This window comes from Miniopterus natalensis, chromosome 8, assembly GCF_054644295.1.
Source record: "Miniopterus natalensis isolate mMinNat1 chromosome 8, mMinNat1.hap1, whole genome shotgun sequence".
Lineage (NCBI taxonomy): Eukaryota > Metazoa > Chordata > Mammalia > Chiroptera > Miniopteridae > Miniopterus > Miniopterus natalensis.
This window is the reverse complement of record NC_142088.1, coordinates 34,155,613-34,175,283: the sequence shown is the minus strand read 5'-3', so window position 1 is coordinate 34,175,283 and position 19,671 is coordinate 34,155,613. Positions and strand designations below refer to the sequence as shown.

The 19,671-nt window shown below is 39.0% G+C and overlaps 1 protein-coding gene across 1 annotated transcript in view; it reads right to left on the bottom strand.

Moving 5' to 3' along the window:
- Positions 1-19,671, bottom strand: part of PDE1A (phosphodiesterase 1A) — a 55,976-nt gene that overhangs the window by 12,084 nt on the left and 24,221 nt on the right. The window contains exons 6-11 of the mRNA XM_016211791.2: positions 18,910-19,035; positions 17,737-17,838; positions 17,511-17,631; positions 8,944-9,025; positions 6,878-6,995; positions 5,653-5,798 (exon numbers count right to left, since the gene is read on the bottom strand). Of these exons, the coding sequence (XP_016067277.2) occupies positions 5,653-5,798; positions 6,878-6,995; positions 8,944-9,025; positions 17,511-17,631; positions 17,737-17,838; positions 18,910-19,035 (695 nt within the window). The remainder of the gene's footprint in view (positions 1-5,652; positions 5,799-6,877; positions 6,996-8,943; positions 9,026-17,510; positions 17,632-17,736; positions 17,839-18,909; positions 19,036-19,671) is intronic.

The window sequence follows — 19,671 nt, the reverse complement described above, 5'->3', positions numbered from 1 at the left end:
TAAATTCAGAGACAAGCTGAATGCCAAAACCACTCCCATTTCAGAATGTTCTGGATAAACTCGTTAGTGAGGTGGACTCAAAGAAAATAATCATAAAAGGTTTATATTTGGGAAAGAAAAACAAACTGTCATTATTTGCAGAAGACTGGTATTCAAAAGCAAATGCATTTCTATACACCTGCAAGAAATAGCCATTCACAAAAGCAACAAAAAAATATAAACTACTGATGGGAAATCCAATAAAGTATATTCAAAATTTAAATATTAAGTGATTACATAATATAGCACAGAGTGGGGCAAAAGTAGGTTTGCAGTTCATATAAAAAAATAATACAATAATTAATAAGTAATGAATACAAAAATAAACTGTTTCATGTACTCACAACTATAAACCTACTTTTGTCCCATGCTGTATATGCGTACTATAATGCTTAACATCTAATAATAATTTTCTATCATTATTATTTTTATTATTATTAAGGAAAAATAAACTTTTGGAGAAACATGAAAAAAGACCTATAAATGATAAAATATATATGAATAGGAAGACAATCTCATAAAGATGACAATTCTCCCAAAATTGATATCAAAGTAATTCCAACCAAAATACTAATTTAATTTTTTTTCCTTTTGGTGGCACATATAAGCAACTTAAGCCAAAACCAGGTATCAAAAAGTTCAAATGGATGATATCATACTGAACATATTCTATGACTCTAAAGCAATTATGTAGGAAATAACTTACAAAAAAAAAAAACTAGAAGAAAACACGTGTTTGAAAATTTTAATACATATTCTAGAATGTCAAGCTTGCCTTCAGCTAGATCTAGGTTTCCTTCTGATTCTAAACAGCTGTGATTCGTGCGCAATGCAAAGCTGGTAGCATCTCAGTTCCCATGTGGCCTCCTTTTCTGGCTCTTACTCTTCCTTGAGCCTAGTATTTGGGGATTTGAATCAATACGAAATAAATCAAGAAATTACCCAGCACAGTGAGAACCATATTGCATTCCCATCCAGGCTGAACCCCCAGGTCCCATTCTGGGACATAATTAGTGTTTCTCAAGTACACAGTCTCTTTGAGAAGATGGGAAAGGAAGCAGGTCTGGGGTTGATCTACAGTTTTTGTTCCTATTGAGGTGGATTTGGTGGGTCTGATTCAAGTTGGAATTCCTGCATCTAAAGGTGAACCAAACCCTCAGGTGGCCTAAAAAAGCAACTTGTTTGCTTTGAGAAATAAACAGCTATTTGTGTTTGCCATCCAGGGGCTGCTCTAAAACACACATGTTTCTTGTACAGTTCATTAGCATGAAACTACTCAACTCCCCCATCACAGCTCCAGACCCAAATGTTGCTCATGACATAGGATGGGAGGCCACTAATGAAAATGAGCTATATTTACATGGCACTTTATAATGTATACATTTCTTTCCTGTATATAATTTCCTTGGTTGTTAATTAGGCATCTATCACCTATTTACCACCAGTATAAGCAAATGGGGTGTTTGTTTTTTTCTTACTTGCTTAGGTGCCTATTAAGGAGATTGGGCCAGGATTTAGAAGAATGCCTGAGGAATACTGACTAGATTATGGGACCATTTTCCTCTAAATGGATAAGATTTAATTTAAAAAGCAAACTATTTGGGATAGAGAAAAAACATTTTTTAGTTTTGAAAAGGTCCCATGTCAAAAAGGAATGTTTACATACAACAGTCTTAGATGGATGTTCCCAGATACTTTATAGAAGAGTTGGTGAATGAAATTACTCTTTTAAAAAGTGGGGTTTTTTTTGTTATAACTGATGACCTAGGAGATTTATCCTTTGGAGCCTAAGCAGTCACACCTTCTACTGCTCTAAGATTAGTGGGATATTTTTGAGGTATCTTGAAATATAGCTTCAGGGCTAATATGAAAATGACCAAACATTTGGGATTCTGTTCAGAGCTTCAGAATTTAATTACTATTCCAAAGCTCTAAGCATCATATAATCTGCTTATTTTCATCTCAATGCAATTATCATTAACTTTCATCCTCAGTATATTTAAGACTAATACATGTATGTATTTGTATGTAGCCAATCACATTTTTCATTATTATAAAATATTCTATGCACACAAATGGATTATATGTACATATATAAAGCATATACGTTAGATAAAACCATATCATAAAATGAACATTTGTGTGTCTAGCATCCAACCTAAGAAATAAAATATTACTCCTAAATAAATCCCTCAGTCTTCCTCCTAGATTCTGAATATTTCCTCCATCATTCTTTAGTTTTGTCATATGTGTATTCTAAAATCGATTGTTTAGCTTCTAAGTTTTTAAAATGTTCTATAAGCGGCATCTTGCTATATTTCAGCAGCTTGCATATTTTGCTCAACATTGTTTGTGTCATGCTGAATTTCATTTATCCTAACAGCAGTATGCTGTTCCATAATATGAACACATCACAGTTTATGAATTCATTTTACTTTTTTCCCAAGTATTTTGCACCCATAAACAATGCTGCTATGAACATTTTGCTAATGTCTTCTGATGCACATGAGCAAAAGTTTCTCTAGGGGGGAATATAGCCATGAAATTATTGGGAAATATGGCATGTACATCTTCAGCTTTGCTGGGGATGCCAACTTGTTCTGCAAAATAATTATATAAATTTAGATATACACAATTAATGTGTAAGAAAACCAGAAGTCCGGGCATCCTTCTTAACTCTTGTCTTGATTTTACACTCTACACCTAATCTGCTAACAAATCCTATCAGTCCTGCTTTCAAAATATATCCAGAAGCTGGTCTCTTTTTGCTCTCTCTTCCTACTCATGCATACCACCTTACGCCACCATCTCTATGTAGCCAGAGTTGAAATACTTTGCTCCCCACCACCTTCCCTGCCACCACCACCTGGTTTAACATCCATCTTTCTCCTGGGTTATGAGCAATAACCTCCTTTCTGGCCTTCTTGTTCCATTTGTGCCTCCAAAGAGAAGAATATTTCCCATTCTATAGCCAGAGTGACCCTTTTAAAACTTCAGTTTAGAGCACTTTATCTTTCTTCTTCAAAATTCTACAAATTTGGCTACCTATCTCTCTTTGGCCAAAACCAATGATGTGGCACGTTACCCGTTTATCACACTGCCTGTTATTCCCACTGGCTGTTTCCCTCAGCTTCGTTAGCCTCCTGTTATTTCTGCATGTCAGGCAAGCCTGACCTCCCCACAGCTTCTTCTAACTTCCTTCATGTATTTACTTAAATTATCACTTTCTCCGTAAGGCCTTTCCTGGCCTCCTTATGTAATATTGCAGCCCTGCTCTTAACTTCCATTCCCTCTTTCATGAGCATAGGAATTATTGTCTCTTTCCCCCCCCACCATATCCCTAACTCCTAAAACACATAACAGAAGGTCAGTAAATAATAATTATAGTAATAACAGCAACTCATGTAATGCTACTATTCTAGGTACTTCTAAGCAGGTTACATAAATCAACTCATTTAATTCTCTCCAAAACCAATGACTTCCTGTTCCAGTGATGTAGAGTTCGAGCGTTTCCTCTCCAAAGAAAAGTTAAAATTGGAAACTATTAACCATTCCATCAACTGAAAATCAATCAAGGCAACACTACAATTTGAGAAGCACTTATTGATGAAACATTGCTGGAGATTCAGGTAAGAACTTCAGGAAGCTATGACCTGGCCTGGAGCTAGCTTCTCCCAAGCTCCCTTCTGCCGGCCCTGGCCTGGAAATGGCTGCAGGAGCCCGCTTTGCTGCCTGATGGGGTAGACCTCATTGGAATGGGACGAGGGGGCAATAATCCCCGGTTTCTCCTGCAGGAAGTGAGGGATTTAGTTTAGGGAAAAAAGGGGGGGAAACCCACAGCTTCTCAAGCCTGAGGCTGTGGCCCATGTTTGGGTAAGTGGTAGACCAGCAGGTCCTAGCGCTGGGAGGCACAGAGGGGCTGAGAGCCCCCCACACAGCCCTGGCTGGCTGAGAAACTGCACGCGCATGGAAGATGCTTCCAAAGAGTCTGCCTGCACTAGCCTGGTTTTGCAAAACGGTGTTAAAAGGCAGTCATCCTTTTTCTTGAGTTTCCAGGGCATATTTTAAATTTTTGTTAAATACAGAGTCTGTGTTTTTAACTTTTTAAATATTAAAGACAAAGTTTTCTATGGTTTTTGTGTTATTTGGTGGAAAGGTCAAGTTACCGATTAACTTTAATATTGATTATGCATTTAAAATTTTCTAACTAATCAGACTTATGTGGCTGGGAAAGTGAGAGTTACAGATTCAGATAAAGATATTACATCAGTATTTCTTTTATTTGTTAATAGCACAGGTGGAGAAATAATATGACAACATCCCAGATTAATTAACTATTTAATTAAGCAAATATTTGTTGAGCACCTATCACATGCCTGGCACTGTGCTACACTGGAAAACACAGTAGACCACGTCCCACTTGTGTGGACCATACGTTCCCATGTGGGAGGCATGATAAATAAGGAAAGGCAGAAGCAAATATTGATTATGGATTAGTGATTCACTGTGAAGTGACTAAACTGAGCTGTAATGGAAAAATAGGACAGGGGACATACGTCACTTCCTGTGGTCAAGGAGGGTTTCTTTGGGGGCTCTGCGTAGCATAGGGTTTTAGGGCACTGTGTTTGGAAAGAATGAATTCTAGCTCCTTCACTTACTAATTGTGAAATTTGGGGCAAGTCACAAAACTGTCCTCTGCTTTGGTCTCCTTATCTGTAAAATGGGAATTGTAATAGTATATACTCATAAGATCTACTTGAAAATTAAGTTAAATCAGTTATTAAGTGCTGTGTTTTTCAAATTAAAAATTAAAACAGGCCTGCCAGCCAAGAAGGAGTCAGCTCTGCAGAGACATCCAAGAGAATTCCTGGCTGAAGATACAATCATTGCAAAGACTCTGGTGTTCTGAGGAGCTGCCCGGAGCCCACTGCGCAGGGAGCATACGCGTGAGTGGGACAGGGCTGGGGGGGGGGTGCGTGAGAGGAGGCAGGGGCCAGAGCTGGAGTTTGAAAGCGAATTTCCTGCTTTAAAGTTCACGGGTACTAACTCACATGCTCTGTAAATGAAACAGACTATTTGAATCAGAAAAGACGTCAGAAATAACTAGAGCTAGTCCCACATTTGTTTTCCCTGGTGGTAAATTACTGATGACTTTTGCAACTCATGAGCGAAACTGTCAGCCAAAAAAGTAACTTAGTAAAATTGAAAGAAAAAAGAACCAGATCTCTGACACTAGGTGTTACATTCCTCCGGCAACACAGGAGGCCCTTGCAAAGCCTAAAACACGGGCTCGAAAGTACCTCTAGAAGCGGACAGGAGGCTACTGGGCCATGTAAAGTTTTGTGACCTTTTCATCGCCCCATCCTTCGAGCCACCTCACCGACACCCACTTCTGCAGTCCATGTGGCACAAACAGAGCAGAATCTCCTCTTCTTTAATAGATTAACCAACTTTCTCATGAATAATCAAAGGGTAGCTAAATTCCAAATACCGCCAGGGGCTTCTATATTTTATAAAAGAATAAATCTAGGAGGGAAAATTCCAGAATCTCAGAGGTGGTGATACAGAAAGAGATGGCAGGAAGGTTTCAAAAACAATATAAATGAACCGTACCTTGAGCAGCTAACTCTTTCCATCTCTCCTTGTTCTGCTGGATGATGTCCACCAGGTTGTTTTTGAAGCTGTTCAGGTCCACACTTGCAAGAGAGTAGTCTGGGAAGTAGGTTCCATCGTTCACCGTGCCTTTCATATTCGATCGTCTGCAAGAATCAGCAGTGTGTAAGCACATAAAGTACTTGAGCTAACTAACAATCAAAGAAACCAGAAAATAGCAGGGTTGGGATGTGGCATAAGGAAGCAAAGCCTGAAACACTATAAAGCCAACTGGAGAAGCAGGACGGCAGGTGCTCAGGCCCAGTTTTGAGCACGTTCGTGCTTCTCGCCCCCCTCCTTTCTTTACTTCATGGGGAGGGCCAGGCGCTCCCTGGGTCTGTCAGGGACTTCCAGAGCAGCACGTCGGGGTGCTCATCTATTACAGGGTGGAGAGGCCTGAGCACGGCAGCAGGAACTTGGGGTGAGCTGACTTAGTAGTGAATCTCCTGATGAACATCACAAAGGGGCATCACCGTTCTAGAGCCCAACGCAGGCAACGGCACCTGCCCCTTCCTCCACCATTTAATCTCCGGGCTAACCTGGATCTTTCTCAGGTAGAACATTCCCTAAGTTTCCTCATTAAAGCAGGATTTAGGAAGCCTGTTGGCGTGCTGTTAGGAAAGGTTGTGTGTTTAGATGGGTAAGAATTTAGCATGATTTTTCTGCAACTGGAAGTTTTAAATAATATCCCTTAACAAATGTATTGGTCAAAAAAATCTAGTTTGAAATAATGTAAGTGGTATATACAATGGACTTTGTTGGAACAATGTTATATAGATTCATTGTATTCATGTCATTTAAAAGACGAACTTTGATAAAGGCGTCTTTTGAGATATGCAAGTGGGTTGTGGTTGATTTGTTTGTAAGCAAATTAACACAACCAGAAATGTTACATGTCTAGGACACAATACCTACATCTTCAATAAAAATTCAAATAATTTCATTCTCCTTGGTATTGAATACTATTCTGATATACTCCTTAGTACTTTGATTTTTTTTGAAATGGACATCAAGTTATTTCAAAGGCATGTGCAATATAATGCATAGCCACTAGGTGGCAACAATGTCTAATAATTCTTGTAAGAATGTTCCTGCCTAGAGGTAAGAAATAATAAAGATAATCATAATTAAAAGGTTATGAAACATTGCAAAGATGAAAAATGATGCAAGGAAGAAAGTATCAAACCTGCTTGCTCCGTAAGAATTTTCCGTTTTTGAGTCTTCCTCTATAAGAGGAATAATAATGATCTCTATTGAGTCTGTCAGAAGAGAAAATGTTGGCTCTACGATGAAATCAATAAAACCTACAAGAGCAAAAAAAGATAAATTCAAAGGTTACAATTTACTGAATTCTAAAACTGGTAATAATGAAGAGTTTTATATGCTCCTGATAGAAAGTATCAACTATAATATGGTTTATTTACCCCTTGCAATGATTTTTAATCCAATAGCAACAATCTATTCTATAGGGATGGCCTAGCAGCTGTATAAAACACTCTCGCCAGCGCTGGAAGGGATACAATTTAAACTTGCTAACTCAAGAATACTGGCTTTCTTACTTAACATTCAGTCTCATGCTATTGTTAACAATAAATTCAGATCTAGCCAAAATTAACATATTCTCCTTTCTCAATAAGTGCGATCATTACCCTTTCTGAAAGGTCTTCAGCTGATTGTTGCATTTTATTACTTACCAACAAGAAATAATACCTAAGCTTCAGAGAAATGAAATTAAAGTATTTTCTCAGGCAACACGAAGGCAACCACTCTCCCCCCGTCCCCCTTTCATGAGTCAGAGCTTTTGGCCAGTATATTAATATTTCAGATGGCTGTTTATTATTCTCTGGATGTAAAGTGTTAGTTGACAGTGCGTGGGCGTGTTCTGTCAAATCAGCAAACAGGACCATCTCTAGGAAACAGCATTAATCTCATCACATGGAGGTGTCAGAATGAATAAAGACTTTTACATTTAAAGTACTCATCAAGACAGAAAATGGCCCACAGAGAGAATGGGGCACTTACCACCCAGTGTCTAGGTGGAAGAGACACAGCCTGTTCTTAGCATTGTGTCCATGCAACACCCCCGGGTGCCAGGAGAGGTGTGGTGCTGGAAATCTAGGGCTGTTGCCTGAAACACACCCGGGAGCAATGGACTACCACCGGAACACAGGAGACTAACCAGAGGGAGGCTTTTTAGGTCATAGTAGCCCATCCTTGGATAAAAGTAATTCACATTTCAAATTACTAGATTAGTCATAGAATACATTAAGGTACATTTTTAATTTAAAAAAAAACCTGCAATAGTTTTGTGTTTTAATTGGTGCCTTCAAGTCAAAGCAATGTTAATTGGCCACCCAGGGTGCTATTTCCAGTTCTGGCTACGGCCTTAAATGCCCGGGATGCGGAGACTGTTAAATAAGAGGTCACCTGTACTAAGCCAGCGGCAATTTATATTACAGCGGCAAGCCTCAGGAAATGCCATTCTTCCCAGGGGCCTGCGGGGTCCTTAGCCTGCCACGCTCACGCCTGCAGCCTGGGGGGGGAAGGGCAGGGCAAGCAGCTTTCTCGCAGCTGACCTCGGCCTTGCGGGAGGTGGTGCTGGAGCAGCTAGAGAGGTAAGGCAGCCATCTAAGAGTGATGAGATAACAACCATGCTGGCTCAGGGAGTAATTCTTACAAATATCTGAACTATGCAGCACAGCCATGTTTTAATAACTGGCAGGCCTCCAAGACTCCAGCACAAATACAAATGAAAAGAATAAATATGGTTGGGAGCAGTATCATTTTACAAATTTCTCAGTGTTGGCTTATCTATTCATATCATAATACGTTTTTCTCCAAAAGAATATAAGCTAGTATATTAAGCATATTATGCAGTGATAACAGAACAGATATATTAATATTTTCATTGAATTGTTCTACACTCAAAAGATTAAATTACAGAAAAACAATAATCAGCCAGACAACATCAAAAAAGGCTGCTTCTTCCAGAAGATTAAAGTGCTCTCTTTTTTTTGGTAAAAGGATTACCAACAGAGTAACAATTACATTGATTAGTACTGCTTCACTGAATTCATTTTGTGAGGTTTTAATAATTCCTATGACTTAGCACCATCTAGCTGGGTCTAAAGAACACATTTATCGTGATTATGGAATGAGGTCTTCATGATGTCACCCCTTGGAACATGGTGCATCCATCTGAAAACTGACACGGACGCGCCCAGTCCCCCGACCGCCGGTCCTCAGTATTACCTATCTGTGACTGGGCCACCATCGTTGAGTTCCGATCGCAGAGCGGGGAAAATGGAAGCCCTAATTCAGCTTCTTTATCTCCCTGCAGAAAGGAAAGCTCGTTAGTACAGACTTGGTTTGGAGAAGCTCCGATAACAAGCAGCCTAGATGCAAAGCCAAAAGCCGCATCTTTCATTTTTTTAATTGCCACTGTGTATTTATTTATTTTGACAAAGCCAAAAGTGTAGTCTAAGTTCGTATAATTCTACTCGGATGGTCAGCTTTGCGAATATATTGCAAAGGAAAAGAGAAATGAGCGTTTTCAGCATGTGGTGACTCTGGAATTACAACCCCTTGATTATAGACACACCTTGCTCTTTGGAATTTTCTGAAGTGACCATAAAATAGTCATCTCAGTGTGTTATTTGGCATTTAATTAACAATCCAGTCCAAACATTTTTGTGCTTTTTTTTTTTTTTTGTCCTGTGCCAAATACATCAGCAGGTCTTCAGCATCAAGAATTCCTAATTTGCCCTAGTTGGTTTTGCTCAGTGGTTAGAGCATCAGCCCGCAGACTGAAGGGTCCTGGGTTCCGTTCCGGCCAAGGACACCTGTCTCGGCTGCAGGCTCGATCCCCAGGCCCGGTCGGGGGCGTGCGGGAGGCAACCAGTCAATGTGTGTCTCTCACATCAATGCTTCTCTCTCTCTCTATCTCCCTTCCACTCTCTCTGAAAAGCAATGGAAAAAATATCCTCACGTGAGGATTAAAAAAAAAAATTCTTACATGGTTGTTTGAAATTAAAAATATATGAGCATTTTTAAATATCTTTCTACTTATGAACCAATTTTATTTGAACCCCCCACAGCAAGCAACAAAGAATATCTTTCACATTCTTAAGTTCTGTAGGCATAATTTTATTTCAGTATTTTCTCAGAGAAAATTTAAATGTCAATGATTTTTTAAAATTACTTTATCTTATCTATAGTAGATTAACCGGGCATATGTTAAAGAATTCTATTTAAATGTTTGGGTTTAACATCAGAAGAGCTAATTAGGTTATCATCTCCTAAAATAAAGGTGGCTGCTCTGGGTAAAACTTTATTATCAGAAGGTTCATCAAACATTGTTTATTTCCTTTGCATTTAAGGGGATGTTCTTACAAAAGAAACAGAGAACACTTCATTTGTGCCTGTTCACTTCAGTTGTCTGGTCATTTGAAAGAGTGCTTTGGGATCTATTTTCTGCTAAGCTATTGGTTGTTTAACTTCAAGGGGCGCACTGGCCTTGCATAAAGCCACAGGGTCAGGATCGGAAATCAGGAGACAGAGGGGAGGGGTCTTCACTGTGCTTGGTTACGAAGTCCATGCAACGATGCAGTGTCAGTCTGAGGACCTCAGAGATCCCGCTCAGCCTGCTTCTCTAACATCTTTTTATCATGATCTTTACAACATCATGTCAATGTGTTTTACTGGCTTTAATGTTTTATTGACAATGTTTTCTGGTGCATCCCCCTAAACCATGCCTCTGATTATGAGGGGTGGAAAATGTGAAATCAAAATTGTCTGAAAAAATCTATATATGGTCACCAAAGCAGTATCTATACACAGGAATGTTTCACCACACCAGGACTTAAAGCAAATAGGGAATAGAATGTCTGTGACCTCTCCCAGCAACTGTCCTCGTTCCCCTAGAGAATAACAACTTCCATTCCATTTGGAATTAATATTTATATGCAGCTGAAGGGCCAGATGGAAGGGACTTATTAGGACCATTAGCCTTGGAGTCACAGAAACAGCGCTGAATCACTGCTGTTCAGCCCGCTATCTCTCTTACTTCAGACCTGTCACAGCCACGGCTAAAATCAGTTCTCATCTGTTGCCTAACTTGCTAATTTTGGTTTACTCATTTTAGGAATAAAGATATAATTGTATCTACCAAATAGAATTACTCTGAGGTTATCTAAGATAATTTCTGTGAAGCCTAAGGGCAGGGCCTAATATTTAGTAAACAGTCATTAAGTATTAGCTAATAAGAACCATGATTCGCAATAACAAAATTACAGAGCTGTGCAGATGAAAGGACCTCATGACACCTAATGCATATCTTGGATGGCGTTAAACCCCAGGGAGAGGATTGGTAGTTGGTTTACTGTGATGGAGAGGCACTGGCTTTGACAGGAATTAGACTTTTGAAAGATTAATTTGTCAGCAGTGTGGAGGACGGCTTGAAATGAGTTGAGATTGACTGTTGGGCTTCAAACCTGAATGAAAAGGAGTCTTTGGTGCCATGAACAGAGATAAGACCACCTGTCTGGGGGCTCGATTTGAAGGTTACTATCCATTTGATTTTTAACGTGTTGATGATAAGGTATAAGAACAATGTCATTAACAATTTGTGTTAACATATAAATAATAATATAACTATTGTTAAAATAGAAATAAAGCAACTCCTTCAACTTCATAGAAAATGTGATATTTTTGTTGGTCAAGGGGTGGCTATCTGATATTTTAATAGATGTATTTTTATACTATAGAAGTTATTTGTTTCACCTAAAAATGATTGGGCTTGAAAAGGGCATTGTGATGATTTACCTTCCATGAGCTAAATTTCATAGGATGCTGGATGGCACTATCAGGACTTGGGCATTTGACAGATACATTGCAGGGTTGACTTTCCTATAGATGGAGTGAGAGGTTTTATATTCTGTTCACTTCTTATACTCCATGATTGATTTGTAATATTAAATTTCCATGCTAAGGCACAGTGAATACGAAAGCTCATTGGTTATTTAAGTTATTTATAATTAAAAGTGTTATTTATCCTTTTGAGTGAATAAAGGCTATGAGTGGAAAATGGGTAGGGGCTCTGCAGCCAGGCCATGAGAGCTCCAGAAACCCAACAGGGCGAGTCGGGTACCACTAAGGGAGGAGGGAAGATATGTGAAGAGAAAGTTAGGACCCAGGCGTATAAATTTGGCAAACTTTATAATTTTCCTTATTCTGCCCCTGAATAGGGCACATACACTTTCCATCCAGGTGAAATCGGGTCAAAGCCACAGGCACCGTGTATGTCAACTCGTTCTCCGTGGAGGTTGTGCTTCCCTTGGACTCTGCTGCTGCAGGAGCCCAAATAGATGCTTTCAGAGCCAATAGCTCCCTGAGTACACACACGTTCCAGGGTATGGACTCACAGGGGTGACTGGAGCAAAGGACAGGGCCCCAAAGAGCACTTGCCAACGCCACTCGGTTACAGCCCTGCGTGTCTCCCCTGCTCCTGGGGATGGGCTGGGGAAAGTGGCCCCTCCCGCCCCAAGCACAAGGCCGCCTCTGTGCTGGGGCCTGACAGCCAAGCCTGTCCTAGCAATTCCCTGGGAGCCTGTTGAGATTTCTTCTTTGAAAACTGTGACAAACACCTAATAACTGTTTTTATGCTTTCCTAACAGCATGAAAGGCTCCGATAGCTGTCAACAAGGTGTCAACTCCAGTGACTTAAGGGCCCATCTTTTTCTTTTTCTGCATTTTTTTTTTTCCTGAAGTCAAACAGTTTCTATAGTTCTAAAGAAATGCAGAAGGTAGGAAAACGTAAAGGATGAAGTCCCGAGAAAACTTTTTGCAGTGAAACCTAAGTTTTAGTCACAGACGCAACACCAACAACAAGCATGTAGCAAGCCTCTGGCCACAGGCTCGGGGGCCCCTGTGAGGCCCAAAGTAGTATTTGAGGGACTTCCCTTTACATGGGGGAATTTAATTGAGATTTAAGGGGGGGACAGATGCAGTAGTTTAGCCTTCTTTGCACAACTTATTTAAGGAACTCAGGCCACCTAATTACCTTCCTGCGTTCCTCCTAAAAATGGCCCTTCCAAATTCTACAAAAGTCACCAAAACTGTTTAAATGTCTAACGACTATTATAACGAACATTCAGTTTCAGCAAAATTTATATGATATAATTGTATTTTTGTGGGTGTTGTAGTTTATAGAACATTCATATGCCTTGTGTAATTGATGTTTGTACCTTTATGCCTCTTAAAATGATAAGCTTTGATTTTTAAATTTTAAGTTATTATCCTGGCTCATAGCTACAGTTCTTTACACTTATGAAAATGTTTTGGTTGTGTCTCTAAATCTGAGACACCAGATCCTTAGCTGAGAATTCACTGACTAAATACGTTTCTATTACTATGGGAAATACAATTATTTTTAAATAACACACTTCATTACTACTTCTAGCAAGACTGAAGGAAATAAAGGGGCCTGACTGTATACAGTTTAGGATAAAACAATCATTTTGACCTTTCTTTCTAAATAACTTGCATTTCCAGTTCTTTGCTTCTCCTTGGCTGACAAGGTAATGCCTACTGGTAGGTTTTACACATGTATCTATTTTCATGTGTCACAAAGCAACTATTTGAAAAAGGGAAAACTTCACTTAGTCATTGGGTTCAATTTAGTATGAACGATTTTTAATGGCAGTGGATTGTTTTTTTTAACTTAGTTAATTGTATTAACTTCTTGTTATCTTGCCAACCTGATATGTCTGTTCGAGAAAATACAAAATAAAAACCCGTCTTCCTTTACTTTCTTGGCTGGTGCCTTCATCTCTGATCTCTCAGTAATCTCGGTCATGGCTGAAGGGAATGAGCATTTCCCAGATGCACCGATTACAGTCAGAGGGCAGGGGAGCTGTGTGGACCTGCATGGACACTGAGAGAGGGCATTAACTCTCACAGGCTAGGCGGTGAAAAATGCCTCAGAGGAAGGACCTGTCAGAAATAAGAGTGTCTCAAGACCGAAAATTCTGGATACAATTCTGATCTCGTCTAGCCACAACTTGCGTTGGCTTTAGAAGGTATCCCTAAAGGAGTGACACCAAGGATTGGGGCAACATTGACGGAATTTTAAGAGTGATACAGATAGCTTGGTCTACACTGGTTTGTCTTCCAGAAATGTGTTAAAAATTGTGAACGTCTAAGCCCTTTTGTTAGATAACATAAACTTGGTAGACCAACTAATGAAAAAATGATTTAGAAGTCAACATGACCCAAAATTCCTCTGGATTTTTCTGGAACATTAATTAATACATATGTATATGTATGCACATTCATATATACATATAATATTGTGTGTGTGCATACCTAGGTTGTGGGTTCAATCCCCAGCTGGGGTGCGTACAGAAGGCAACCAGCTCATGTTCTCTCTCACATCAATGTGGTTTTTTTCTCTCTCTCTCCCCTCCACCTTTTACTGTCTCTAAAAGTCAATAAGCATATCCTCAGGCAAGAATTTAAAAAAAAAGAAAAGAATGTGTGCATACACACATGCACACATACATTTTCTTGTTGCTTTTGATTCTAAAAAACAGTTCTTTCTCTTGAGTATTTTTTTAAATTGACATCCAGTCTAATTTTGTCTAAAGCCTATTGAATAAATTTCAAGTCTAGTGCTATATTCTGCAGAGCAAAAAAAAATGTTTCAGCCCGGCTGGGCGTGGCTCAGCGGTTGAGCGTGGACCTGGGATCCAGGCGATCGGGGTTCGATTCCCTGTCAGGGCACATGCCCGGGTTGTGGGCTTGATCAATGACTCTCTCATCATTGATGTTTCTATTTCTCTCTCTCCCTCTCCTTTCCTCTCTCTGAAATCAATAAAGATATATTAAAAAAAAAAAAAAAAAGTTTCAATTAATCAGCTACTTTTTAAACCATGGTTGTGTTGGGAATGTGTTTTTTAAATTACAGCCAGATCCTCCAACATTTGTCTTTAAGTAACTATCAAATAACAAAATATCAATGGCTCTCTAATACTTTGCCTTGGAAAAATATAAAGCTTAAAATAGATCAGGAGAAAAACAAATAATACCAATTCCTCATATTTGTCTTACGTCTATAAGACCTCTCATATTTATTCTACCATTTTGTTCCTCACAACTATTCTAAGAGGCAGCAAATAGAATTAATACCATCTTATAGGTAAGAAAGTGAAGATTCATGGTCTCCTTCCTGGGAAGATGGAAAACTAAGGCTTAGACTTGGGTTTTCTAAAGCCCAAGTTATCTCTTCTTTGCATTGTCAGGCTTCTTATGCTTGCCTGATATACATAAAACACTTTCTTTAACAAAAACACACCATGTTTGCATTTATGCTGCAGCTGAGGGCCGTGATGAGTTCTGGGCAGACCTTGCCTGATCTGCCTTAAATTCTCTAGCACACACAGCGGACCACATGACACAATAGACTTTTGGTATATTCCAAAAGAACGAAGGAATATATTGTCAAATTGCTTTATAAAAGTGCTATTCTGACTGCCTGAGATGACAAACCCCAGCCACTTGGCTGCAAGGGATCTCTCAGCACCGTGGGCTCTCCGAGGTCAGAGTTTCACAGGTGGTAACATGAGGAGGAACAAGAATGAAGAACAACACGGGCCTGCCAGCGTCCGGGCCTCTGCACAGACACACAGATCCAGTTAAAGAGCTCATGTCACATACACGCAGAGCAAAGCGTGCACCAAGGAGTTCTGGATTCACTGCTGTAACTACCTCGAAAGGGCTAAGACGTGGCACGGCTGAGGCTATGCAGGGGGCTGGAGGCTCAGGGAACTGAATGCGCGAAAGCATTTTACCTGTTGGGGTCAAGGTCACGTGTTAGCATGAGACACATAAACTTGCTTTGCTTGGAAAACATGTTTGTCGGCAGGAGAAACTCAGTCACTTTGACCTTTAACCCCACATTCTCCTGTCTTGCTATATATATGTTTCCGAAGGGGATTTGAAAGTCATTTATTTTAAAAATCCAGAGACAGAGAGCTATAAGAGTCCAGGATTCAAAACTAAGGTCCTAAGTCAATTTATTATGATCTGAGAGGATTTTCCTAGTTGAAGAAAAGAGGCAATGCTAGCAGGGATGGTTTGATTTTCTAATAGCCCATATTAGCATTTACTGTACACTTTACTCTCCTTCGGGCTATAGGTATGGTGCCTAATTCATTAAAGCCATCGAAGCAAAGACTCATTTCTGAACATTTTGGGGTTACACAAATGTCTATCATTGTCCACTGAGATTCCTGCCAAAACCAAACCAAACCAAACGAAACCAAACCAAAACTTGATACCTCCTTCCTCTGAGTAACACAATCTGAAAAATGTAGATCACAAAACCAAGTGTGATATTATGCCTATTCTAAGATTTGACCTTTTGTGTTGGGTGTATTTTAAACATTAATATTCAGATATATGAGTCACTCTTTACTAAGCACTGAGAATGACAAAGTAGCTAAGTAGCCTTATGAAACCATTTTCCTGTACCCTGAAATTCAAATGTCAAAAATCAATGCATGCTGGAAGCTTCATTATCAGTATCAGTCATCTTTCTAGAAAATTCAAGAATGAGATGAACTTCAAAAACATCTGCACTCAATTCCACTGAATTCATTACCCTCATGATTCTGTCAGTTATTCTTTGTCTGATTTGAAATCCATAAAAGGGAAGGATATGGTATTATTTGGAGATCTCTCAGTAATTTTCAAGAGTTTCTGTAATTTAGCAGAGCTATTTTTTTCTTAACACAGTGATGTTTTTTAGCATCTTTAAGTCATTCATGAAGCACCTTTATTCTGATATATTGTTTTCTAAATCAAGGAAAAATTTATGTTCAAATCTTAACTATAAATTTTGAAAACACTTGTGTAAACAATACCCAGTTGAGATATAAAACATTTTCATCACCCTCAGAAAGTTCCGTCAATGTCTGCCAGTGAATCCCACTCCGTGTAGGCACCCATGGTTCAGATTTCACCCAGCACAGATTAATTTTGCCAGTTTTTGAACATGACGTAAATGGAACCATACAGTATGCATTTTTGAGATTTATTGTTGTTTGTATCTACTCCATTTTTTTAATTGTTGTATAGTATTCCATTCTATACCTTAATTTATTTATCCATTTCTGTCTTTGATGCATGTTTGGACTGTTTCTAGTATTGGGCTATCACAAGTACTACAGCATCCCAGGCAGGAGTGGAAACAAAACAGAAACACTATAGAAAAAAATGCATACTTGTCTCAGAGACCACAGGCCTTTCCCTGTATCTATATCCAGGCTTGCTTTTTTGTATAACAATAAGTTCTTTTTAAAATGTAGGCATGCGTTCACACAGCTAAAAACTGTATTTCTCAGCCTCCCTTGCAGCTACACACACATAGCTAATTTCTAACCAAGGTGTATGCAGAAGTATTATATATCCCTCCTTTCCCCTTTTAATGATGAAAGTTGTTTTCTATCTCTACTCTAGCTTTTACCTCTTAATAGCACAAAACAACTCTAATTTATTCCCTCCCTCCCTCCCTTCCTTTTTTTTCTTTCTTCTTTAGAGTGACATCTGAGATTCAAGACTTGACTCTTCTTAACACATGTATTTTACCACGTAGGATTTTTAATACATTAATCTGAAAGATTAATAAATTTCTCATAAAGTCCCAAGAATGTATTATGGCCAGTTGATAATAAGTCACCTTTTGTGTCTAAAAAAATGTGTATGTCAATGTTCACAGTCACTATTTCCAAAAACATTGGAACAGAGTGTGAAAGAAGCACCTGTCGGAAAAACTCCTCCATCAGGGCCATGGTCCACCGGTGGTGCAGCTGCCAGCATTTGGCCGGGTGGCTGATGTCTGCTGCATGGAGAATCAGGGACATGGTCTTGGCTCTGTCGATCCTGTCAAGCCAAGCGCATGTTCAAATGACCACAACGAAGTAACCAATCACGGTTTTCCTGAGCCAAGCCCATGGCACTTTAACATCACAAAAGGAAATCACCTACCCTTCGGGCTGCTGCAAACTGTTTCTTATATTTTTGATTTGCTGGAAGTGACCCGACATGTCTGTAGACAAAACCATTTCAATCACTAGGTTCCGAAGATCCCTGTGGAGTCATCAGAAGGAAAAAGGTTCATTTGGCCTTTTATTGTTCCTAAGAGGAACATTTCCTTAAACATCACTGATTACATTTCATTTTTCTTAATGGGTATAAACACAAAAGAAGCTAGGTTTTAAATGTACAAGTGCTTATAAAAGTTTACATTATTTTACCTTTTAATGCTGAAGGATTTAGGGAGTTGCCAGGAGAATGATCTGTGAATGATGCTGTTTAACATCTTCCCTTCGAGAACTGGAGGCTTTCCCCTCCCACACCTGCAATCCTCCCCCACTCATAAACTCTAAATGTTTTTCTATCTGAAGGATCCTAACCAATTTTAAAGAAAAACTATTCTAAATGCACTATGCGCTATTCATAAAAATCACCACTATTTGTATAGTATTTATTCAGTCCAGCAGTGTTCTGGTTGATACATATATGTATGTATGTATATTAAGACATTTAATCTTTGTAGTGACCCTGTGCAGGGATGCACCTGGTTGTCTTCCCCTACATGGCAACACCCAGTATCACCATCACATGCAATTTTTTTTAAGCAGACAGATGCTTTGGAGAAACATGTAAGGTTTACTTCTGTACCTGGGCGATTTTAGTATAGTATATTTGTAATGTTTCCCCCCAAATAGTGAATTCTTAGAAAAAAAATTAAAAAGCTAAACTCTACATGTAGAAAAGTAATATATGAAAGAATTAGTACTTTAAAACTTTGAATTTATGTAGGACCACACATATTGGTAGAATCGAGCAGAGCTACATTCCAGAGAGTGTGTAACTATGCATCTTCAAGTGAAGTCTTTGTTTTATGGCTGCCGTCTTATGGATTGGTTACAATGCGTACAGACATTGAATTAGCCTGGAAATAGTTCAGCTGCATCTGACAGAGCTTGGCGCCTGAACAAGGTCTCCTAGGTACTAATCTCAGTGTCATCCAGTCAAAGGGAATTGAGCTTGTAGTATAAGTAAAGGATTAGCTTTCACCTGTTTTCTTCACCGTAAATCACATAATTTAACTTTTTCCTGAAATTAAATTTCCTCTAGGTGTCTTCTTAAACTCACCTCCAGTCATCTTTGGATAAATTTATCAAGACATTCATTTCTTCTTCTTGCATAAGTCGATAAGCTGCACTCACATGGTGATTTTCAAGGACGGATCGATCGTTATACAAAATGGCAACATCTGACCTAAGAATTAAAAAGAAAATGCATAGTAAAAGATTTCTTTAGACTTCATGAGTGTCTAATAAAAATACTCAAGTCACAAGACATCTCATTAGTAAAAACCCTATAATCAAACACCTACATTTATGGAAGTACTTAGTTTTCTTTCTTTTTTAGTGTATGACAATTTTTTTAAATGAGCTTTATTTTTAGAGCAATTTTAGGTCCACAGCAAAATAGAGCAGAAGGTACAGAGATCTGCCATTTACCCCCTGGCCCCACATATGCATAGCCTCACCCATTATCAATATTCCCCACAGAGTGGTACATCTGTTATAACTGATGAATCTACAATGACACATCATTGTCACCCAGACTCCATAGCTTACATTAGGGTTCACTCTTGTACATCCTATGGGTTTGGACAAATGTGTTAAGACATGTATCCACCTTTATAGTATCATAGAGAATATTTTCACCGCCCTAGAAATCCTTTGTGCTTAACCCTGGGAACCACTGATCTTTTTACTGTCTCCATAGTTCTGCCTTTCCACGATTCTTTTTAGTACTGAATAATGTTTCATTGTCTGGGTGTATCATAGTTTATTTACCCATCCACCTACTGAAGGACACCTTAGCTGCTTCCACATTTTGGCAATG